At 46.9% G+C, this 24611-nt stretch overlaps 1 protein-coding gene across 2 annotated transcripts; it reads left to right on the top strand.

Moving 5' to 3' along the window:
* Nucleotides 1-718: 718 nt before the first annotated feature.
* Nucleotides 719-23272, top strand: LGALS3 (galectin 3). Of its 2 annotated transcripts, none has more exons than XM_083620090.1 (6): nucleotides 719-856; nucleotides 14815-14836; nucleotides 15796-16185; nucleotides 17547-17635; nucleotides 21308-21476; nucleotides 22980-23272. In XM_083620090.1, the coding sequence occupies exons 2-6, from the start codon at nucleotides 14819-14821 to the stop codon at nucleotides 23133-23135; spliced, it is 822 nt and encodes a 273-aa protein (XP_083476216.1). In that variant the 5' UTR covers nucleotides 719-856; nucleotides 14815-14818; the 3' UTR covers nucleotides 23136-23272. The 2 variants fall into 2 exon arrangements, with proteins under 2 accessions (XP_083476216.1, XP_083476217.1); XM_083620091.1 differs by lacking the exon at nucleotides 719-856 and adding an exon at nucleotides 11352-11423.
* The last annotated feature ends 1339 nt before the right edge of the window (nucleotides 23273-24611 follow it).

Raw genomic sequence — 24611 nt, 5'->3', positions numbered from 1 at the left:
AGCAGCCCAGAGTGGCTGGGGCAACTCCGTCAGATGGGTGGCATATAAATAAAAAAAAAATAATAATAATAATAATAATAATAATAATAATAATAATAATAAGCTGTCAGGCCTTTATTATTACAATAGGTGGGTGTAAGGCCAAAATGTCACCTGATTAAGGCATCCATACCCTTGAAATAACCGTGGTCCCTTTTTAATGTTACAAAAGCATCCTACAGCTGGTCCATTTTCAGAACAAAAATACTAATAAAATACTATTTTTTTATATCGGTGCTACTACTTAAGTACTATAATACTAAGTATTAAAGTATTAATACTTAGTACTAAAATGCTAATAAAATAATATTTTATCAGTGCTAATACTTAGTACTAAAGTATTAGTACTAACATACTAATAAAAAGTGCCTTTTTTTCTCTGTCTTAAATCTCCCTGAATGTCTCCAAGCTCAAGCCTTAGGACAGAAGGAGGGGAAACACTTTCCCCTGTACACTTTCTCCCTGCCAGGCAGATATTTGCAACCTTCCCCCGGTCTCCTCTCTCTCCCCTTTTCTCTAGAGGGAAAAAGTCCGCGCCGCCGCCCCTTTTCCTCGTAGGGGAGTCGCAGGCATCCTGGACGGGGGGGGGATGCCGAGGGGAACCCCGGCTGGGCGGGGGGGTGTCACCCATGGGGGCCAGGCTGTAGAAAAAGGCGGTGCAAGGTCGTGGGCGATGGGGAGGGGCATTTTGGGGGCGGGACACCCGACGGGGCGGTCCCGGGACGGGGATATGAGACGCCTGGCCGGCCCCGCCCGAGCCCGTCTCGGCTGCTGCTTTCCCCCTTCTCAGTCCGAGGCTTCGACGGGATTCTGCCAGGTAAGAAGGGCGTCGAGGATCGGGCCCAGGAGATTTTTTTGGGGGGGCTGGGGGGGTTGGCCGACCTTCCACCCTCCACCTCGAGAATGGTGCCACTTTTGGGGGTTCCTTTCTCCAGCCCCCCACCCAGCTGCCGGTGTTGAGAGACGGTTCCAAAAAGGGGAACCGTCTGACTTTTGTTTTTGGAGGATGGGGGTCTCTGGCCCAGGAGGGTGGGCTTTGCCAGCTCCAAACCCCCGCCGTCTGCGATGACCTCCCGCGGCGGAGATTTGAAGGGTCCTCCTCCTGCCCCCCGGTTTGGGCATCTGCGCCCTCGAGGGGCGTGGAGGAGTTGGCTAAAGAGACCCCCGCCAAGAGCGCATCTGGCTCAGAGCTGACTTCTCCGAAGCTTGCAGAAGCCGTCCAGGGTCAGCCCAGCCCAAACCGAAAAGGCGCCTTAGACAAAAAGAGCCTTTGACGTCTCCTCCCACCCCCCCAAGCCCCTGTCAACGTCTGAATATTTGGCTTTGTCAAACAGAATCCGTAGCCTATTTCACAGCATGGAGCTCTGCCACCCTGGGAGGGTGATTCATCCCCGTCCGATATTAAATCCACACGCATGGATCTTGAAAGTTACATAAGAAGAGACTGCAGGATCAGGCCCATAGCCCATCCATGCTCTAGCCCAACTCCCTAGAGACTGCGATCTACTCACAGAGTTTAAACTGGCAGTGATCTACCCCCTTTTTGGGGGGAATTTGGGTCAAAGTTGTTGAGTTTTTTCAGGGAGGAGGTAAAATGTTGAGCTTTTTTTTTAGGGGAGCCACAGTTGTTCAGCTTCTTTGGGGGGAGCCAGTGATCTACCAGTGATCTACCACAGATGTCCAGTGATCTGCCGGTAGATCACAATCTACCTGTTGGACATGCCTGCTCTAACCAGCTGAGGTATCCATGGATTAGACAAAAGAGCAGGGGACAAAATGTTGGTTCTGCTCCGTCTGCGCATTTGGAGACAGCCATGCTTCGGAGGTGCTTCGGATTGGACCTGCGACCTTCTGCATGCCCAGCCTGTGCTCTAGCCACTGGCACTGCAGCGCCAGTCCCCAAAGCTGTGGGGTGCAGCATGAGGTTGCCCTTTCACATCCTGCTACAGCTGGCCAGCAGTGGGTCGGACTCTGTGTCTCGTGCAGAGGCAGGGCAGGGCTGGGTGTTAGGCACAGCAAGGAGGGTAGAAGCCCAGAACGCAGAATTGTAAAGTAATTGTTGTTTTGTGCTCAAATCTAGGCGGAATGGGGTTGGTGTGTGGGAGAAAAAAAGTACAGATTTCGGAGTGGTGCAGAAATATTGAACTGTGACTCTGGGTTTGGCTTTTTGCACAAGTTGGCAAGCAGCCAAGCAGCGAAAAGCTTCTGCAGTTGTGCAGAATAGTTCAGTCCTGCATGCAACAGCCTCTTCTGTGTCTTTCAGAAGTTGCTATTTGGGTAAGGTAAAAGGTAAAAGACCCCTGGGCAGTTAAGTCCAGTCAAAGGGGACTATGGGGTTGCGGCGCTCATCTTGCTTTCAGGCCGAGGGAGACAGCATTTGTCCGCAGACGGCTTTCTGGATCATGTGGCCAGCATGACTAAACCGCTTCTGGCGCAATAGAACACGGTTACAGAAACCTAGTTGCTGTTTAGCTTCAGATAGGTCACATCTGCACCGATCTCCTTCCACAGAGCTATAGGTAGCAAATGTTTGCTTTTTCTACATCCAATAGAAATCCATAGCATCGATACTGAGAACCAGCTGGGTGCGGTGACTGTGCTGTAATTGACAGTCGCAGTTCATATCCTGTGTTTATGTCCAAGATCCAAAACGGCTTACAATCCGGATTCCTGTTTAGTAACACTTGCAGAGAGTCTTCCGTCTGTATGGGCGGAGGCCGTGATGCTTCTGCAAGCCAGTTGTGCGAGACCATGGGAGAGCAGGGTTTTCAGGTCCCCCTCCCATTGAACCCTTGTGGGAACTGGATGCTAGACTTGGTGGCCCACTGGCCTGATCCAGGAGGCTCCTCTTAGGGCGTAACTATCATAGAACAAAGGGACGTGAGTGGCGCTGTGGGTTAAACCACAGAGCCTAGGACTTGCCGATCAGAAGGTCGGCGGTTCAAATCCCCGCGACGGGGTGAGCTCCCGTTGCTCGGTCCCAGCTCCTGCCAACCTAGCAGTTTAAAAGCATGTCAAAAGTGCAAGTAGATAAATAGGTACCACTCCGGCGGGAAGGTAAATGGCGTTTCCGTGCGCTGCTCTGGTTCACCAGAAGCGGCTCAGCCATGCTGGCCACATGACCCGGAAGCTGTACGCCGGTTCCCTTGGCCAATAAAGTGAGATGAGTGCCGCAATCCCAGAGTCGGCCACAACTGGACCTAATGGTCAGGGGTCCCTTTACCTATACCTATAATAGAACAACAAAACAACAACACCACAAACTGGCTTATACGTATAAAACCAAATTTACTAGAATAATAGCTAGAAGAGAGGTAGACTTGTAAACATTTAAGCAACAAACATACTAAGGTGCCATGTGCAAAACAAAGCCTGGAGATACTGTAAACATGGAGTGGATAAATGTACAACTCTATCTTAACAAGTGAGATGTGCAGTAAATGTTATACAGACTGGATAAATGAACCGTTCAACAAGTAGCGTAAGTCCAGTCACAGAACGGCAACCCCGTGCCGCTACAAGGGAAGGGTAGTGCACTGGAGAATATGAAAAAGTTTTTCAAAGCTGTTTTCCAAAGATTGCACTGGATGAGATGTTCTTCAATGGGTCTTGAGTTGGAAACACAAAGCCGTATGCACGGATCAGTCACGGGAAGTCAAATCAAAGCCACCGCCCTGGTGAGAATAACGCAATTGGGCAAAAGGAGACCTGTTCTTCGGATATATTACAGGTTTCGCTACAGGCTTCATCAGTCCGAAAAGCCAGTCGTACAAAACGGCTTGCTCAGGATAAAGAAAGTATTCCAACTATCATAGAACAACAGCAGCAAAGGGAGGAACTGCTTCTGGCCATTTCAAATCCCATTCATCAGCTCAGCCTACCTTTCAGGGTTCTTGTAATGAGAAGGTGGCGTTTGCTACATCCAAGCATTGATGCTGACCACAAGTATGCCACCCTCAGCAAAATGGGAAGAAATGGTGCGATGTGCCTAGGACCCTCATACCTACGGGACCGTCTCTCCTGGCATGTCCCGCAGAGGACCCTAAGGTCCATGAATAAGAATAGCTTAAAGGTCCCAGGCCCTAAGGAAGCCAGACTATCCTCCCCCAGGGCCAGGGCCTTCTCAGTGATGGCTCCGACCTGGTGGAACGCTGTGTCCCACAAGACTAGGGCCCTGCAGGACTTGATCTCCTTCCGCAGGGCCTGTAAGACAGAGCTATTCCGCCTGGCCTTCAATTTGAATTAGCCTGATCCTCTATTCCCTTTTCCCTTTCCTCTTCTGTGAAGAAACCCTTTCTGGGACCTCACATTTAAATTCTTCCCTGGTCTCCTTGCTGGCCCTAGTAGGACCAACTTGGCCAGTTAGCCCTGGTGATCATTTCATGTCTACTGACTGGGTTTTGTTTTGTTTCCCCCCCATAAATGACCCCTGAATTTTAGAATTTTATTGATATTGATGCTGCATTTTATGTTGCATTTTATGCTGTTTTTAAGTCACATTTTAATCAAGGTTTTATATTTGCTGTTAGCCGTCCTGAGCCTGGTTTTTAAACTGGGAAGGGCGGGGTATAAATAAAAATTTATTATTATTATTATTATTATTATTATGCATTTTTATGTTGCTAACTGCCCTGAGGTCTTCAGATGAAGGGCGGTAGACAAATTTAATAAATAAAATAAAGGTTGGTAATCACAATATAGTAGTGTTCATGGCTGACCCCAGCTTGTGAGTGCATTTTATTTTGCAGATAAATGCAGTGCTTTTTTCCTGGGGGGACGCAGGGGTATGCATACCCCCTAAACATTTTGTGAATCTTAAGTTTGGCCTCATTGAGGGGCAGTATTTCAATATGAGTAGGAAAATGAGAGTACCCCTAAACATTTTCTTTAGGGGGAAAAAGCACTGGATAAATGTATTGTATTTTATTTTGCAGAATGCTTAGACAGCTAAATGTGAAGATATCTAAGCAGTGTATCAGAGCAGAGGGTTAAAAAAAAAAAAGTTAACGGAAACTTTTGTGATTTGATTCTGGAGAGACTTCCTGGTTTACAGCTGCTCTGTCCTCCCCCCCCCCCTGACTCCCAGCTTTTTGTGCGGTGGCTTTTTCGTTTGTCACAATGTCAACATCCCTCCTTTTGAAATGACAGCCGTGTGAGAATAGAAGGCCCCTTTTCTGTTCTCCCTTGCTTGGAAATGGGTGAGGCTCTGTAATCCCCTGGGCATTATTTCTGCATTGTAGGTCTGAGCCCCTCCCAGCATTGATGCTCAGCACAGCCTGTAGCCCTTGACTGTCCAGGGTGCTCCTAGCTGGGGAGGAGCCCATATCTATGGGGCAGGGTGGCTGCTTTGGGTGCAGAAGGACCCAGGTTCAGTCCCCAATGGCCTCGTCAGTTCTTTCTTTCCTCTTTGGGGATCACTCTTAGCTGAGTAGTAGTAGTAATAATAATAATTATTATTATTATAATTATAAATTTTTATTTATACCCCTCCCTTCCCGGTTCAAAAACCGGGCTCAGGGCAGCTAACAACAAATTTAAAACACTTAATTGTAAAAGGCAGCATAAAATACAGTATAAAAACATGAATAACAATAAAATTCAAAATTCAGAGTAAGATTGTCTTCCATAAACAATGACTCCGTAAGTGACTGTGGAGGCCAATTCTGGACCCACACGTCCTTCCACAGTGGGGACCATAGGTTTCCGGGCGGGAGCTGATCACGGTGTGGATTTGCCAAGCGTGCCTTCCTCTTAGCACGTTTCTCCCTTGCGTCCTGAGTTCGAGTGTCTTCAAAGCCCATGACACCTTTGGTCAAGGCTGTTCTCCAACTGGAGCGCTCGCAGGCCAGTGTTTCCCAGTTGTTGGTGTTTATACTACATCTTTTTAGATTTGCCTTGAGAGAGTCTTTGAACCTCTTTTGTTGACCACCAGCATTACGCTTTCCATTTTAAAGTTCAGAATAGAGTACAGTGGTACCTCAGGTTACAGACGCTTCAGGTTACATAAACTTCAGGTTACAGACTCTGCTAACCCAGAAATAGTACCTCGGGTTAAGAACTTTGCTTCAGGATGAGAACAGATATCACGCGGCGGCAGCAGGAGGCCCCATTAGCTAAAGTGGTGTTTCAGGTTAAGAACAGTTGCAGGTTAAGAACGGACCTCCAGGACGAATTAAGTTCTTAACCCGAGGTACCACTGTAGTTGCTTTAGAAGACGATAATCAGGCATCTGCACAACATGACCAGTCCAACGAAGTTGAAGAATCATCACTTCAACATGGGTGATCTTTGATTCTTCCAGTACACAGTAGCGGGTGACAGACCTTGAGAGCTGCTGTAAGTCAGAGTAAGCAACACTGGGAGAGATGGGCCACTGAACGTGACTCAACAGAATATGGCTTCATCCATTCAGCTCTGGTCTGAACTGACACACTTCTAATGTAGCAACTGCTTCTCCGGGTTAGAACAAAGATCCGTCTCGACACATCTTGTTCACAAGCACCTTGGCAAAGGGAGGGTATTTGCAATATAAAAGCAGAAAAATACATAACATAGTAACAAATGAAAACAATTACACACACACCCCAGTTTAATAGGCCTGTGAGGAAAGGAATGTCTTTGCCTGGCGCCTAAAGATATGTAACAAAGGCACCAGGTGAGCTACCCTGGAGAGAACATTCCACAAACGGGGAGCCACTGCAGAAAAGGCCCCGCTCTCAAGTTGCCACCCTCTGGACCTCTCATGGAGGAGGGCACACAAAGAAGGGCCTCAAATGATGCTCTCTCTGGGGTCACTTTAGAGATGCAGTTCTTGAGGTTTTGCGGTCCTGAGCCATTTATAGGTCGGGTCAGATTCTGAGTCATATGAGCATATGTCCAAGTGAGCAACCTGGCCACTTAATTCTGTACCAGCTGAAGTTTCTGAACAATCTTCAGAGGCAGCCCCATGTATGATGTGTTGCAGTAATCTATCCTAGAGGTTACCAGAGCATAGACGAAAGAAGTTAGGCCGTCTCTGTCCAGATGGGAGCACAGCTAGGCCACCAGCCAAAGCTGATGGATGGCGCTCAGCGCTAACAAGGCTGCGTGAGCTGTGCCGGATTCACGCATAAGCTAAACAAGCTATAGCTTAGGGCCCCACTCTCTTGGGGGCCCAAAAAATTTTGAAGGAAAAACACCTGGATGTACATTTCCAAAATATAAGATAATAAACAAATAAAATAAAACCCACATATAGCAACAGTGTTTTGTGTTGTGTAGGCTCCTATGATGTAAGGCATGGGTAGACAACCTAAGGCCCTGGGGCCGGATCTGGCCCAATCACCTTCTAAATCCGGCTTGCGGGAATCAGCGTGTTTTTACATGAGCAAAATGTGTCCTTTTATTTAAAATTCATCTCTGGGTTATTTGTGGGGCCTGCCTGGTGTTTTTACATGAGTAGAATGTGTGCTTTTATTGAAAATGCATCTCTGGGTTATTTGTGGGGCATAGGAATTCATTCATTTCCCCCTCCCCCCCCAAAATAGTCTGGCCCCCCCCAAAGGTCTGAGGGACAGTGGACTGGCCCCCTGCTGAAAACATTTGCTGACCCCTGATTTAAGGTAATGGGGGTCTAGCAGCATGCTAGCCTGCTCCCTAAGGACAAAGAACAGCTGGACATATCAAGGGCCCCATTACCTTCAGTAGTTTAGAGTCTCATCAAACTTAAATCTGGCCCTGTGCATGAGCCTCAAGCGAAATGGAGGTTTCGTTTTATTTATTTAATTCTAGCATTTCTCTCCCAGTTTTCTAGCATGGGGCAGATTTTCAAAGCGGTGAATGACATAAGGAAAGCATTAAGAACAGGCAGCAATAACAGCGAGATAGTCATGCAGAAACAAAATCATGCAACCCTTTTGATCTCGGCTGCCTGCAATTGTGTTGAAGGCAAGGGAGTTAATTGCCTGCTTGGTGCTTCAGAGGCCCAAAGAGAATGGGATTCTGTTGTCTAAATAGTTGGTGTTCCAAGAGGGCTGCCATTATCAGAGTTTTGGATCCTTCTGATTTGTGTTTTGTAAAGGCATTCTCTGCTTCCAGGAGAGCAGCCTGGGCTTGCCTTCACCAGCATGGACTTGGTTCTTGAAAGGGCATTGTAATGGCAGGGAGGGGCGGTGAGGACGGAAGGAGGAGCATACTCAGAAAGATGCAGTGTTCTTTCCATTGTTGACATTGCACACAGTCCTGCAATAAGGTGCTTTAAGGCATGGGGACGCGGGTGGCGCTGTAGGTTAAACCACAGAGCCTAGGGCTTGCTGATCAGGAGGTCGGCAGTTCAAATCCCTGCGACGGGGTGAGCTCCCGTTGCTCGGTCCCTGCTCCTGCCAACCTAGCAGTTCGAAAGCACGAAGTGCAAGTAGATAAATAGGTACCGCTCTGGCGGGAAGGTAAACGGCGTTTCCGTGCGCTGCTCTGGTTTGCCAGAAGCGGCTTAGTCATGCTGGCCACATGACCCGGAAGCTGTATGCCGGCTCCCTCGGCCAATAAAGCGAGATGAGCGCTGCAACCCCAGAGTCGTCCGCGACTGGTCCTTAAGGTCAGGGGTCCCTTTACCTTTAGGCAAACTAAGGCCTGGGGGCCGGATCTGGCCCAATCGCCTTATAATTCCGGCCCTCAGACAGTCCGGGAATCAGTGTGTTTTCACATGAGTAGAATGTGTCCTTTTATTAAAATGTATCTCTGGGTTATTTGTGGGGCATAGGAATTCATTCATTTCCTCCCCCCCCCCCCAAAATATAGTCTGGCCTCCCACAAGGTCTGAGGGACAGTGGACTGGCCCCCGCTGAAAAAGTTTGCTGACCCCTGCTTTAAGGCATCCCCAACATCTGTCTGCAAATAATTCTATTGTATTCCTGGGCAGAGTTGCTCAGCTCTACAAATCTATGATTCTATGAACTCGTGCTTTAAATAGACTTGTATTAAGTTTTATTGATCACCTCTGGTGAGTCACAGTTGTCTCCAGGTAACCAAGTGAGAAAGTCTGTTGATATTCAAAACAATTTTTTTTTTTTCCTTCCAGTAGCACCTTAAAGACCAACTAAGTTAGTTCTTGGTATGAGCTTTCGTGTGCATGCACACTTCTTCAGATACCTTCTTCAGATACCTTCAGATACTTCTTCAGGTATCTGAAGAAGTGTGCATGCACACGAAAGCTCATACCAAGAACTAACTTAGTTGGTCTTTAAGGTGCTACTGGAAGGGGAAAAAAAAGAAAAAGAAAAAAAAATTGTTTTGACTATGGCAGACCAACACGGCTACCTATCTATAACTGGATCTGTTGATATTATTATTATTATTATTATTATTATTATTATTATTATTATTACTACTACAGGCCATCAATATGCTAGAAAATGCTCACGCACGTATGAGTAGACAAGGGGCAAGTGCCTTTCTCTTTGAGCTAATCTTGCAAATAAGTACACAACTTTGTGAACTTGGAGGAAGAATAAAAGCATGCTCAGAGTTAAATTCCTTGTGGTTAGGGCCAGGATGATACATGCTAGATTTTCAGTAAGCGTACTTTGAGAAATGTTTTGCATGGTAGGCACTAAAGTAGCATTTGTTGCTAAACTTTGCAACAAAGCTCAGGGAGAAAACAAAAGCAAAGTCACCCAGTCCCGTTGGGCTGGTTTAGAGCTGGCTATTGAACAACTTCTACCTATCCTAATTTTATTGCCTAATTGGGTTGGAATGTTTGGCATGAACGCTCTCTGTTTCGCTGTAGCAGTTAAACAGGGTGGTTGTTCAGCCTCGCAACCTTCAGGTCTGATTCCTTTTCTCAGTGACGCTTGCCTAAAACTCTGATCGTCTTAAATTTCATGGCCGCAAAACCTAGGTTCTGCAGCTGGAATAAATTGCACAGGAGTTTCTTCATCAGTTGATGGCTGGTTTGCAGGCAGATCTCAGTCTGTTTCGCAGAGGAAGGTCTTGATAAACTTTCTCTTTGCGTACCAGGTCCCGTAACTGGCATGTTTACTTCCAATGTGCCTGTAGTGTAAGTCCACCTTCAGGTATCAGGTAGAGGTGAGTCACTAAAGATAAGCAGGAATCCACATGCCTGGGATTTAGTTTCTGCCTCTTGAAGGCCCCATTCTGTCTGATCCTCGCTATCCTGTCCAGGATGAAAGAAACTACCACAGAGACAGACTTGGGTCTGTCTGCCTGATGGGAAAATCAGACTGATTTAAGAGCTGCAGCAATTAAGTAATATGCAACTGGGGTGGAGAATAGGGATGTCAGGAGCATCCCAGATCATAAGATTTCAGGACTCAAAGCTGAGACCTAAGGTAATGTCATTGGGGAGGGGGCAGACACTGATGATGTCGCAGAGATGATGTCATGGGAGTGCCACTAAGCATGACACATCAAGCATTAACCTGAAAGACCTACATTGGCTCCCAGTACATTTCCGAGTACAATTCAAAGTGTTGCTGACCTTTAAAGCCCTAAACGGCTTCAGCCCAGTATATCTGAAGGAGTGTCTCCACCTCCATCGTTCTGCCCGGACCCTGAGGTCCAGCGCCGAGGGCCTTCTGTTGGTTCCCTTGCTGCGAGAAGCCAAGTTACAGGGAACCAGGCAGAGGGCCTTTTCGGTGGTGGCACCCGCCCTGTGGAACACCCTCCCATCAGATGTCAAGGAAATAAACAACTACCAGACTTTTAGAAGACATCTGAAGGCAGCCCTGTTTAGGGAAGTTTTTAATGATTGATGTTTGACCGTGTTTTTAATATTCTGTTGGAAGCAACCCAGAGTGGCTGGGGAAACCCAACCAGATGGGTGGAGTATAATAATAATAATAATAATAATAATAATAATAATAATAATAATTATTATTATTATTATTAACAACTGCAACCACTATGACCATTTGCAGAGATGGAGTCACCGAGCTACGTTTTTTCAGAGATCCCCTTGAAAAGGGGTTGACTATTAAACTGCTTTAGGAATCGTATCTCTGCAAAGAGAATAGGGGTCTTCTGAAAACATTCAGCACCCCTTAACAAATGACAGCTCACAGAATTATTTGGCGTTCGCCATTTCTGTTTAAAGTGGCCATGGCTCTTGGGGCTTCAGGTTTCCCAGCCCTACAAAGATGCCATTGGGGGATTGAACCCGGAACCTTTTGCATGTGTGGACAGGATCTCCCATAGCCGAAGAAGCTGAGCTTGTGCAGAGAGCTTGCCAGCTCCTAATAGGACAGAAACTGGGTAGTGCAACATCTTGGATCGGATGGAGTGGGGAATAGCAAGGAGTAGCAGCAAGATCCTCCTTCATCTTTCTGGGTGACCTTGAACTGACTCTTATCCTCACGACGACCCTGCGAACTGTGCCAGGCAAGGCCCAGGTACATGTCTCTGCTGAGGCCAATGATAATTATAATCTATTACCTATACCCCACCCATCTGACTAGGTTGCCGCAGCCATTCTTTTCTTTTTCTTTTTCAACAAAATGTTTATTACAAAAGGAAAGGTCCTCAGGACACATATATGAACATAACCAGGTGTCTGGAGATGGGAACATTCATCAGCCAGCTCTATGAATAGCAAGAAGCCTTGCACTTTCCTTCATCGGGGTACTGAATACTCGTGGCGCAAAAATGATTCAAAGAGCAGGCAGCCGCTAAGAAGATGCTATTGGCTAAAGCCATCAGCGGACCAAAACAGTCTCTTGGTGATTACCCTAAAGAAAACCTCTTTGCTAGGCTCTCAAGCACCTACAGCCTGCTGACAGCCTGTTATTTGCCAGTGATTAGGGGGTTCCTCAAGGGACGCGGGTGGCGCTGTGGGTTAAACCACAGAGCCTAGGACTTGCTGATCAGAAGGTTGGCGGTTCGAATCCCCGCGACGGGGTGAGCTCCCGTTGCTCGGTCCCTGCTCCTGCCAACCTAGCAGTTCGAAAGCACGTCAAAGTGCAAGTAGATAAATAGGTACCGCTCCAGCAGGAAGGTAAACGGCGTTTCCGTCCGCTGCTCTGGTTCGCCAGAAGCGGCTTAGTCCTGCTGGCCACATGACCCGGAAGCTGTATGCCGGCTCCCTCGGCCAATAAAGTGAGATGAGCGCAGCAACCCCAGAGTTGTCTGCGACTGGACCTAATGGTCAGGGGTCCCTTTAACTTTAAGGTAGTCTCTGTGGGAGTATATTGTATTTAAAAATGTGGTATCAGAGTTTTTAGGGGGCTAACCAGGTTGGGATAGCTGGGATGGCAGGCATGTTGGTTTTTGAATGTCTGATGTAGATTTTTTTCAATTTCGTTCTGTATGGGACAACGACAATAAAGATTATCGTATCGTATTGTATCATATCGTATCATAATTGATATTCAGAAGTATTGCTGCCTCGAACTGTGAAGGCAGAGCAGAGCCATCGTGGCTAGTAGATAGGAGAGTCATCTTCAAATATCTCAAGGGCTGTCACATGGAAGAAGAAGAAGAAGAAGAGGAGGAGGAGGAGTTTGGATTTGATATCCCGCCTTTCACTCCCCTTCAGGAGTCTCAAAGCGGCTAACATTCTCTTTTCCCTTCCTCCCCCACAACAAACACTCTGTGAGGTGAGTGGGGCTGAGAGACTTCAGAGAAGTGTGACTGGCCCAAGGTCACCCAGCAGCTGCATGTAGAGGAGCAAGGAAGCGAACCCGGTTCCCCAGATTACGAGTCCACCGCTCTTAACCACTACACCACACTGGCGGGAACCAGCTTGTTTTCTCCAGCTCTGGAGGGTGGGACTCGAACCCATGGCTTCAAGGAGATTCTGACTAATCAGGAAGAACTTTCTGACAGGAAGAGCTGTTGGACAGTGGAATGGTCTCCCTCAAGAGGTTGCTGACTCTCCTTCCTTGAAGGTTTTTTTAGCAGAGGTTGGATGGACATCTGTCAGGGATACTTTAGCTGAGATTCCTGCATTGCAGGGGGTTGGACTAGATGACCCTTGGGATCCCTTCCAATTCTACCATTCTATGATTCCATGGTGAAAAGGTAAAGGACCCATGGGTAGTGAAGTCCACTCAAAGGCGACTATGGGGTTGCGGCGCTCATCTCGCTTTCAGGCCGAGGGAGCTGGTGTTTGTCCGCAGACGGCTTTCTGGATCATGTGGCCAGCAGGACTAAACCGCTTCTGGCGCAACGGAACCCTGTGATGGAAAACAGAGCGCACGGAATCCCCATTTACCTTCCCGCCACAGTGGTACCTATTTATCTACTTGCACTGGCGTGCTTTCGAACTGCTAGGTTGGCAGAAGCTGGGACTGAGCAACAGGAGCTCACCCTGTAATGGGGATTCTGTGATAGCCTTCTCCTCCATGAATCTATCCTTATCGTTAATGGCAGGGAAGGATAAACTGTAGAGTGAGCATACTTTTAATCAAATCAATCATGGGTGGGGTGAAGTCATGAGTCACCGTTTTGCAGCGTGAGCTGTTGCCACAAACCTCGCAGGACTCTTGTGAGGAGGGCTTCAGCAGGGCAGTGCTTGTCGTGCCAATGCGCCGTTGTTTGGCACTAAGTAAACTGTGTGGGGCACATACACTTTCTTAACATGAATGGGGAGCATTTGATTTGAGTCATGGGCGTGCTGAGGCCTGAGTGAGTCATATTTGCACAGAGCTTTCGCCTGAAGCCACGGACAACGGCTGTGTGTTTTCCCAAAGTGGATGCAATGGCAATTTCCCTGAATATCTCTTTGAAAGGGCGTGTTCGTGCGTGTTTTGTAGGCTTTCTATGAAGTTTGTGGGTCTCTCTTTTTTTTTATTTGGCCAGCTTTCAGGGGAGTGTACCCTCTCCGAAAGACAGCTCTGTTTGTGTTGAGAAGTGGGGGGGAAACCTGAAATATGTTCCTGGGCGGTCTTCACTTCTTGTTCCAAGATGAGTCAACATCATGTGTATACTCAGAACACAGACGGAAATGAATTGGTAGCAGATCTGGATGGCTCACTGCTAGAAAACAGGGAGAAATTCCATTCGGTTTGCATTTAAAGGCAAACCTACCTAATTCTCACTTTTCGAAACAACACAAGCGCTGAAAAACTAGAGAACCGAAAAACACCCGTCCTTTGAAACTGGCACGATTCTGGATTTTGCAATGACCTTCTGCAGCCAAGTAATGTGCAGGTGCTGCAGTAAAGTATTTATGAAGATGCACACAGTGAAAAGAAAACGCGAACATGCTTTATATTAGGCAAAATGGCAAGTACAGTGGTACCTCGGGTTAAGTACTTAATCCGTACTTAACCTGAAACTGCTCTTAACCTGAAGCACCACTTCAGCTAATGGGGCCTCCAGCTGCTGCCGCACCGCCGGAGCATGATTTCTGTTCTTATCCTGAAGCAAAGTTCTTAACCCGAGGTACTATTTCTGGGTTAGCAGAGTCTGTAACCTGAAGTGTATGTAACCTGAAGCGTATGTAACCCGAGGTATCACTGTAAACATTTAGAGAAGTTTGCATTCCAATGCTGGTGAATTTACATGAGCGCTTGAAAGCAACATCTGGATTCTGAGCTGTTTCTTTGCCCCAAAATAAGTAAATCCCAGCCTTTATCAAGCTGGTGCTTCTCCAGATGTTTGGGACTGCAACTTCCATCAGCCACAGCCAGCAAACATCTGGGAGGGGCACCAGGTTGGCAAAAGCTGCTCTATTCATTGTACCACAAAGCCTCCCTTAGCTCTGCCAAGATTTGCATTTGGCCAGTGGAATCTATGGATGCGCCTTGCACTCACCTGTTCTCTTTTTCTGTTTTGTTTCAGGAAGATGTCTGACGGCTTTTCAGTAAGTATCTACTCTCCTGATGCAGTAGTGCTTTTGATGCCAATTTTAAAAAGGATTACTGTGTTGTTGCTGTGACCTGAGACCTCACGTGATCTTGGCCTGAGAAAGCAGGGCGCTTTCTGTATCATCAAGAAAGCACCAGCCACGGTTTCAGCTGAGACATTTAATTGCACGTTTAGTCAAAACCCAGTTAAAACTATATATCGGGGTTTTTTTCCATCTATAAGACACCCCCATGTATAAGACGGCCCCTATTTGGGGGGCAGCAACCAATCACCAGTCCACCCTTGGCATTATCTTTGTATAAGATGCCCATTGATTTTTGACATTACAGTGGTACCTCTAGTTACGGATTTGATCCGTTCAGGGGTGCCATTCGCACCCCAAAAAGTCTGCAACTAGAACGCTGATTCTGTGCACGCACGCAGCATGATAGAGCGCTTCTGCACTAGTAGCATCCGTGCAACTATCGTTGCAAAATTAAAAGTATTTTCTGCTCCTTTGGAATATCTGCACCTATCTTTCCTAATAAGAAAGCCTCTGGGTTTTATTTTTACAAAAGTTAATTTGAATTTTCCCCTCATCTCATTATACAGTGGATGCTCAGGTTGCGAACGTGATCCATGCAGGATGCACATTCGCAACCTGCCACGTCTGCGCATGCGCGGGTTGTGATTCGGCGCTTTTGCACATGCACAAAGTGCAATTTAGCACTTCTGTGCATGCGCGACCCCCGAAACCCGGACGTAACCCGTTCTGGTACTTCTGGGTTTCGGCGGGTCTGTAACCCATAAAAACGCAACCTGAAGCATCTGTAACCCGAGGTATGACTGTATATCATTTCCCAGAATGATTTTATTACCTTACAAGGCCACCGTATATGATTTTTCTTTACATTTCCAGCAAATATTTGGACCTCTTATTCATTTTTGCTAACTGTTGCTTTGTTCTCTCCACAGTTGTCTGATGCCCTGTCCGGGGGTGCCAACAACCCGAATGCCAACCCAAATGCCCAGCCAAACCCTTGGGGAAATCAGCCTGGCACTTTCCCAGGATATCCCGGAGCGTTCCCCGGCCCATATCCCGGAGCACCCGGCGCATACCCAGGGGCCCCCGGCGCATATCCAGGGGCACCCGGCGCATACCCTGGGGCCCCACAAGCAGGTGGTGGCTACCCTGGAGGCCCACCCCAGCCAGGCGGATTTCCCAGCGCACCTGGAATGGTTCCACCAGGTGCCTCCGGCATGTATCCTGGCCCCGGACAGCCCCCAAGTGGCGGAGGAGCACAGCCGACCGCACCCGGATTCCCACCTTCCGTTCCGTCCGGAGGAACACCTTCCGGCCCGTTGGTGAGAAACATGCTTGTTTGCGTGTGCCTCTAGGCTAGGAAATCTCTCTGATCTGTCTTATTTTAGAAAATGTATACACTGCATTGATGGTAAGCAATCACATCAAAAGCGGCTTGCAAGATTTAGGGTTCTGTGTCTTTTTTAAAAAGGAAACGAATACCCTTTGTTCACAGAACGAAAAGTTACTCCTGGATGAAGCTGTGAATAGGATCAGTTTGCAATATTCCCCATAGATAGGTTTTTCTGCTGGACACCAGTTGCCCACTCAAAACTCCATTCCACAGAATGCTGTATTATTTTACTGTTGTTAGCCACTCTGAGCCCGGCTTTGGCTGGGGAGGGCAGGATATAACTAATAATAATAATAATAATAATAATAATAATAATAATATTACATGAGTTCCTCAGCTTAAGGCAAAGATCTGAGGGTTGGCGGAATTAAATTAAACTAGCCAGAGTCATTTCATTCTTATTATTAATTTGTACCCCACTTTTATATACTGATTTGTATACCGCTTCTATGCCCAAATGTCTTATATATTCCTCTCTGGTCCCATAGAACAGAGAGACACCTGACCAAAATTGCTGTGAAAATAATATTTTTTGATGATTGCACCAAGGTTTATTTTCTCTCTAACTTATTAGTTGTGGCTTTAAACAGTTATTCTATTTTACCTATATTTTGGTGATTTGTCTAAATTTTATATATTATGAGCTGCTTTGAGGTTGTCTCCCAGGTCCTAGACCAGTGGTTCTGAAGCTTTTCTTCTTCTCTGGGCCACACTTTCAGAAGAAAAATTTGCTCACACCACACTTAATTTCCTCATGATAAGGAATACATTGGGGGGGGGGTGTTTACTATTCCTAGTAGTGCTTGATTTATAACATAGAACACAACTATGATCATGAGACGTCCAGAAAGTACAAAACAATGCAGCTACATAACAACATGAAATATTCCCAAAATAATTATAAATGAGCCCCTTACATATGTACCTCAAGTATGTATACAAACTCAGCGAGAGGTGTGTGCTTGCTTTTGCCGGGTAATCTCACTTATATTAGGTCTAATTTGAGGCAAACAAACATCCACCTCCTCATCAAAACAAAGAAGCCTTTATCTTTTCTGTTCTTGAAAATCCCTGATCTCAACAATATGCTATAGCCAACTAGCTGCCGACGCTCTTGCTCTCAGTTCGGAAAGATAACTATCCACTATTCTGCAAATAAATAAAAAATATTTTGATACTATACACTGAAATGTTCACGTTCCTGTGATTGTCTTGCCATCCTTTCTTGCCACACCCCCTGAGACCCACTGCCCTCGACCAAAACTCTGAATGTTATACCATCTTTTGCAGAAAGTTCCCTGTGACATCCCACTGCCGGCAGGACTCCAGCCTCGCACTTTATTGACCATTGTTGGGACGGTGAATCCAAGGGCAACCTGGTAAAGATGGAATATAATAATAATTTATTATTTATACCCCGCCCATCTGGCTGAGTTTCCCCAGCCACTCTGGGCAGCTGGAAAAGGGATTGGGGGTGTGGGGGGGTGTTCCAGTTTTCTGTAGGAGGGGATTGCATTTTCGGGGCTGAATTACGGCTGTGGTGTCTCCCTCTTACTCATGGGTAGGCAAACTAAGGCCCGGGGGCCGGATCCAGCCCAATCGCCTTCTCAATCCGGCCCGCGGACGGTCCGGGAATCTGCGTGTTTTTACATGAGTAGAATGTGTCCTTTTATTTAAAATATATCTCTGGGTTCTTTCTGCCTGGTGTTTTTACAGGAGTAGAATGTGTGCTTTTATTTAAAATGCATCTCTGGGTTATTTGTGGGGCATAGGAATTTTCAAAATATAGTCCGGCCCCCCACAATGTCTGAGGGACAGTGGACTGGTCCTCTGCTGGAAAAGTTTGCTGACCCCTGCTCTTCCCTGTCCCTTCTCCCCAGGCTCACAATTCAGAACGAGGAACCCATAGATAGGGGTGGAGGCCTGCTATTTTGAGTCAGCCAGGGGGAAGTGCATGAATGCAGTGGCGTAGCGTGGGTTGTCAGCACCCGGGGCAAGGCAAGTAATTTGTGCCCCCTAACCCGTGGATTTGCGCCCCCTAACCTGTGGATTTGCGCCCCCTAACCCTAACCCCCAGATGTTGCGCCCGGTGCGGCCGGCCCCCCCTGCACCCCCCACGCTACGCCACTGCATGAATGAGCCGGCTAACCATGCTCTAGACCGGGTTGCTACCCCACATATCCTCCAGGAAAATCGTCATCTCCAAGCGGCTTTTCACAAAGCTTATGCAGTCATTAGGATCAGTGGTTCCCAAACCGTATTGGGCCCCCGGCTGTTTGGTTCCATAAACTCATCCCAGATGCCTCCCTAGCCGAGCCTATAAAGAGCATTATTCAAAATAGCGGTTTGCACAACCCACTAAGGAAGATAATAGCACAGTAAAATTCAGAATAACAATTAATGGTGCTGTCAGGGCTGCCCAAGGTCCCAGCTCACAAAGGACCAACGCTGCTTCTTTGTTAAGTACAAAAGTCTTTATTGAAGTTCAGTTTCACTTCCAGAGCCGCAGCGCGCAGCTCTACGTCTCAACTGTCAGACCGCTGATGCTCCGTCTGAGTCTCCTCCCCCCAGACACCAATTTAAGACTCTAGCCTTACTCCACCTCTTCCTCAGTTCCTTCCGCCTCTGGTTCCGCCTGGCCGTTGGGGTCTCGCCCTTTCTAGACTCTTCTGACGCTGAGTCCCCTGAGCCTTCCCCCTCCCTCCGGCGGGCTTTAGGAGCTGGTTCCCCATCCGGGTCTCCTGCTGTTCCCCGCGCCTGTACATTTGAACTTGGCGCGCGCGCCCAGCCGGTAACTTTTCTCCTGACCGTTTCACTGCTGCTGCTGTCACTGCTTCCCCCTCTGGGGGGGCTAGCTGCAACTGACCTCCCCTCCGTTGGAGGCGTGGTCAGCCCTGACTCACTCTCTCTCCCCGCTGGAGGAGACGCTGGCCCTGACACATGTGACTCTTCCCCCCCACTACGCTCTGGGGGAAACTGGTCCCAATCCCCCACTGCTGCTTTGGGGTTCCCCTCTGTCTCCTTGTTTCTGGTGCGTCCCCCCTGGGACCCCCCTTGCCCTGACCATCGGCGCCCCCTTCTGGGAATCTTCTGATTCGCTGGAGAAGCTCATGGAATCTCTCGGGCCACTGTCATACTCCCCTACGCTGCCCTCGGATTCTTCCCCTTCGCTCTCCATTTCCTCTCTCCCCAGTGCTCCTGCTCCTGAGTCCCTGACAGGTGCATTTATTCAAAACAGTTAAAAGATTAAGTCAACAAAACTGACGAACTTGATCCCTGTGATACCAACTTTTCAGATAGTCATTTACACCTCTAGTGCCCCCTGCCCCTTCTTCTCGTTGCTCACCCCCCATGTAATCTGACCCCCCAGGGGGGCAGGACCACCCACTTTGTTAGATGTCACCCTGTCTTTATTGAGCTTTCGTCCTAATTTGCTTAGGGTGCGTATAATTTCCCCCATCCTTCATCTCACACTTTTAAATGCATTTGCTCATCACATTCCTTACTGCAAAACTGTGATGATGATGATGATGATGATGATGATGATGATGATGATGATTTGAAAAGCCATCCAGGAACGGGGGGCGACTAGGTGGTACATCGGAAGATGGCTGACAATAACATCTCTCTGACCCACACGAGGTAATTTGGAGGCTATGATGGGGGTAATTAGCCTCCTTAACCCCCCCAGGATTGTGGGGGGGACGGCCCTTGCCTGCTGTGCCCTATACCACCCCCGAATTTGTGGGGGTGGGGGCACTAGGCACAAAGCCCTCCTGTGGGATTCCGACAATTTGGACGAGATAAATTGCACATACTTCAAGGAAAAAGGGGGAGTAAAGACTGCTGACAGAAGAGATCTCTGATAACAAGACAAGAATAAAATATGAGAAGATACGTCAAGATACGGTACGACAAATGACTGAGGGGGGAGGGGGGAAAAAAACCTGCCTTTCCTTTTTTTATGTGATTAAACAAGAATCCCCTCCCCTAATGAGTCAGAAAAGGACTTAAGCTGTGGATTTAAGGCTGTGTGGAGATAAACTTTCGAACCAAAGCAATGTTTCAAGACGAAGCTGGAAAGCTAAGAGTTTTGGAATGACGCAGTTAAAAATGCCGTCGCCATTTTGGGAGGCATTGTTGGAGCTCTTGGGTCTGGGAGGAGAAAGAGAGAAATAGAGCTGTTTACATATCGTGGATCAACTCCTCGGTGGGACTTAAGAGTGACAAATGCCTAATTTATGATGGAAAGAGCGATGTTATCTACGAAGGAGATATATGGAAACCATCTGGACTTAGATTGGGGAACGGGAAATTCACACAGGATTATTATATTTGCTTATCGGCTTAAGGAGACTAACAGAAGAGATCGTAAAGGAAAAAGAGAAATTATATGAACAAGATATGATGTGGAAACACCAAGATAAGACTGGATAGAATTATTAACTTTGTCTGGACTGACTGGGACTGATTTGGACATTAACGCAGTAATAAGAAGATGATCTGAATCCCCCTTGGGATCTTGAAGTATGGGTTCCCCCAACAAAATTTAAAAATTTGGCTTTGTAATTTGGAATTTATGTGATGTGATTTAATTTGATGTGATTGGCCAGTTAATAAAAATTATTTAAAAAAAAGAAAAAGAAAAGCCATCCAGGAACTCTGACAGTCAAACTCTTAGCTGAAAAAGAGCTACAAATTGCACACCTATCAGCCAAATTTGCCCTGGCAGCTAAGAAGTTCTGTTCCAGCTCTGTTAATGCTTTCTAATTTTAAATTTTTATGCTGTACATTTTTCATGCTGAAAATGTTTCTAGGTTAGGTTGTGCAATTTCAGAGGAAAGCCTGCTCTTGCCCTCTGCTGTACATTGTAAAGACCTTTGGCTGTATGCAATAAATTGATTATTCTTTAAGGGGATTTGTTGGACTCCGGGAGAACACTGTGACTCTGATAACAGTGGTCTTAATTCCTGGCTCCCGCTGTGTGATTTATGATCAAATGTTGAGACATTCCTCGGGAGACGGTTACAGCTTGTGTCTCCCTGTTGCAGCATTAAAGTGGATTTGAAGAAGGGCAATGACATCGCCCTCCACTTCAACCCCCGCTTCAATGAAGATGGCAGGAAAGTTATTGTTTGCAACACCATGCTGCATAACACCTGGGGGAAGGAAGACAGGACGGCCCCCAGGTTCCCTTTTGAGGCTGGCAAACCTTTCAAGGTAAAGGGGGGCACAGGGAATGGGGCTCTCTCTCTTAACTGAAGCAGAAGCGAGATGAATGAGTTAAACGTTTGTGCTGTACAGTGGACGCTCGGGTTGCGAACGTGATCTGTGCGGGATGCACATTTGCAACCTGCAGCGGCGCATCTGCGCACGCGCGGGTTGCGATTAAGTGCTTCTGCGCATGCACAAAGCGCGATTTAGCGCGTGCGCAACCGCCGAAACCCGGAAGTAACCCATTCCAGTACTTCTGGGTTTTGGCGGTCCGTAACCTGAAAAAAACACAACCTGAAGCATCTGTAACCTGAGGTATGACTGTATAATGAAAGCACTGGCTAAAATTGATGTTTTAATGATGGGCAGCTTATTTTACCACGAAAATTAATTGCCGCATTTCCACAATGAGCTGTGCCTAAAGCAGTGGACGACAACTTCCATCAGCCCTACAAAGCCCAGCCACGGGAGTTGCAGGTCCCCACACCTGATCTAAATCCACAAAAATTACATCTGCTTCTTTACCACGCTGTTTCATTACACCGTAAGCCTGCCACCGTATTTCTGCATCGCCTCTAGTAAACATCCATCATTCAGTCAGCAACATATGGATTTCAGCAGCAGTGTCGCTTAGTGGTTATAGCAGTAGGAACAGAAGATGACCACAACCTAGATTGGATGAAAGGTTTCAGCCTCCCGGCCAGATGTTTCTGGCAAGACCACAAGCACCCAGTATTTAACATTTACACTTTTTTGTTTTAAGTGTTCAGAGAATGCAGGTGTGTGGCCTCTATCAACTTTAGTCTTGTTTTCCATTTGTTTATTTGCTGACATATCAATCATCAAATACTGTGGGTAAGGGGTTTGCAAACTCCTGCTGTGTGAGCTGTGTCGTCTTCAAAACTACAGCTCCGACTTAAAATTAGGGGTAGTGAGCTGTACATTTAGTAAAACCACCATTTACCACATCCGGTACCATATCCAGGATTCCACATGACTGCACAAAATTGCATCAGCAGCTAACCGTGTGATGACTCTTCCACACAGGAAAACATATATATAAAAAAGGCATTTATAGACTGCTTAATCAGCATTTCTAAGAGGGGTACATAAAACAAACCATACAAAGGATATAACAATTAAAAATCTCCATAAAACTAAATACCAGCATATAACACCTGCTGGAAGAAGAAAGTCTTTGCAGCAAGGAGGTTGCCTACCTAATCCCAAGTGGGAGGGAGTTCCACAGGCCTAGACCTGCAGCAGTGGTTTACGAACTTGACTCAAGGGTAGAGCCACTGAAATTAATGCAAGTTAAGTTAATCATGGCTGTTAATTTCAATGAGTTTACTCTTAGTAAACGTTAGCTGAATATAGTCCTAAGCCTTGATGTGCTAGGAAGCCACGCTCTGTTCAAAGAATTTGGAACTTAAGTTAATCTCTGCTCACAGCCTCTGCCATTCTGCTTTCCTGGTTCTTTTAATGTTTTGAACACTTCTCCTTTTCCAGATTCAGATTCTGTGTGAAGCGGATCACCTGAAGATAGCAGTCAACGATGCTCATTTGATGCAGTATAACCATCGCATCAAGGAGCTAAACCAGATCAACAAGCTGTGCATCAATGGCGACATCACCCTCACCAGTGTCACACCAACAACCATCTAACCCAAGGCTCCAGCAACCTAATACGCCAACTCTGCGTGCATTAAAACAGCAGCTTTCGTTTTTCTAAAAAGATGTCCGGCTGGCTTCGCTTTGTAAGGCAAAGTTTAATAAAAATATATATACACAGGACCAGTCAAGGAGAGGCTGAGTGTCATATGTAAGTCCTCACAAGCAGGTTTCTAGTCCTTATGGGCACCAGAGGGTTAGAAAGGGTGTTGGCAATGGACGGAGGATGGAGTGGGGATGCAGCTGAGCAGGACTGCTAGGAGTGAGGGTTTCTGATTTTTATTAGTAAAGTTTTAAAAGCTAAAGGCCCATCAGATATTCAAGCAAAGGGGGAAGGGGGTGAGAGAAACATTTCAAAACTTATCAGTATAGGAGTACTGGCACCTTCAGAAGTCCTAAGGTCCAACATTGATGAATAACGATACCAATTCAATTTGGACTTGTGGGTGACCATACCCAAACAGTTGGGAACCAGGGGCCTTGAAGTGGTACGCACCAAACTTAACATTATCATGCTTATTAAATTTGGGTACAGCCTTTCATCAGTAGAATCCCAGGGGAGTGCATAACAGAATCACCTCGCCCCAACAGCGTTCTGTCTTACCGGCATACCTCAGGCAAAAAACCTCCCCAACAATACTGCTTTTGTTTGGACTACAGCAAACTCTGCTGTGTACCCTTTCGTGGACCCCAGGTGTATGTGTACCAAACTTTGGGAAACTGGCCCAGAGGATGGGCAGGGTTCGTTTTACAGCTGTAGCCTTATTAGACTTTACCGACTGGTGGGGTCTGCGTTGCTCCCGGGAGGGAGAAAGGAAGTCAAATGACACCGAGGTTGATTTAGAGTTTATTCTGCTCTCCGGATAGCCGAAGGCACTGCGTGAATCGGTTCACTGCAAGCACAAAAGCAAGAGAAATTTCATGCAGTATACATATCCTCCAGGCACCCTCTCCTTCCGTCCCCAGGAATCCAGCCACGTCACGGAAGTTGACATACATGACCATAAACAGATGTTCCTGTTCCGGTACTCTTGACCATAAAAGGGTCTTCCTGTTCCTATACTCGTATCTTGGGGCAAGAAGGTCACCAACTATAAGAGCACTCCTGGCGCCGTTCTGGGTCTCTTGTCAGACCTGACAAAGTCTGTGCGTCATTGTGGTCAGGATGTAAGTTAAGACCCAGATGTGCCATCCCTGCTTTACTTTGGAACTGGCAAGGCCATCCATTGCCGTCACGGACTGATAAAGGAGAGGGCTTTGAGCACTTGTTTATACAGCTGGGCTTCTGTTTATACATTGGCTCAAGAGCTCGTTAATGAATTTTAGAAATGCTCCCTTGGAGAAGGAAAATGGGGATTTTGGGTCCCGTTTTGGACTGACTGCACAGAAACCCATTCCTTAACTTCCTCTTATAGAACCACAAGAGGCTGTGATCTTCCTCCCTAGAAGTGGAGGTGACAGACAGAGGAA

The sequence above is a fragment of the Podarcis filfolensis genome (genome assembly GCF_964270895.1).
Source record: "Podarcis filfolensis genome assembly, chromosome: 1".
Taxonomy (NCBI): domain Eukaryota; kingdom Metazoa; phylum Chordata; class Lepidosauria; order Squamata; family Lacertidae; genus Podarcis; species Podarcis filfolensis.
The sequence above is the reverse complement of the archived record's forward strand: the minus strand, read 5'-3'. Positions and strand labels throughout refer to the sequence as shown.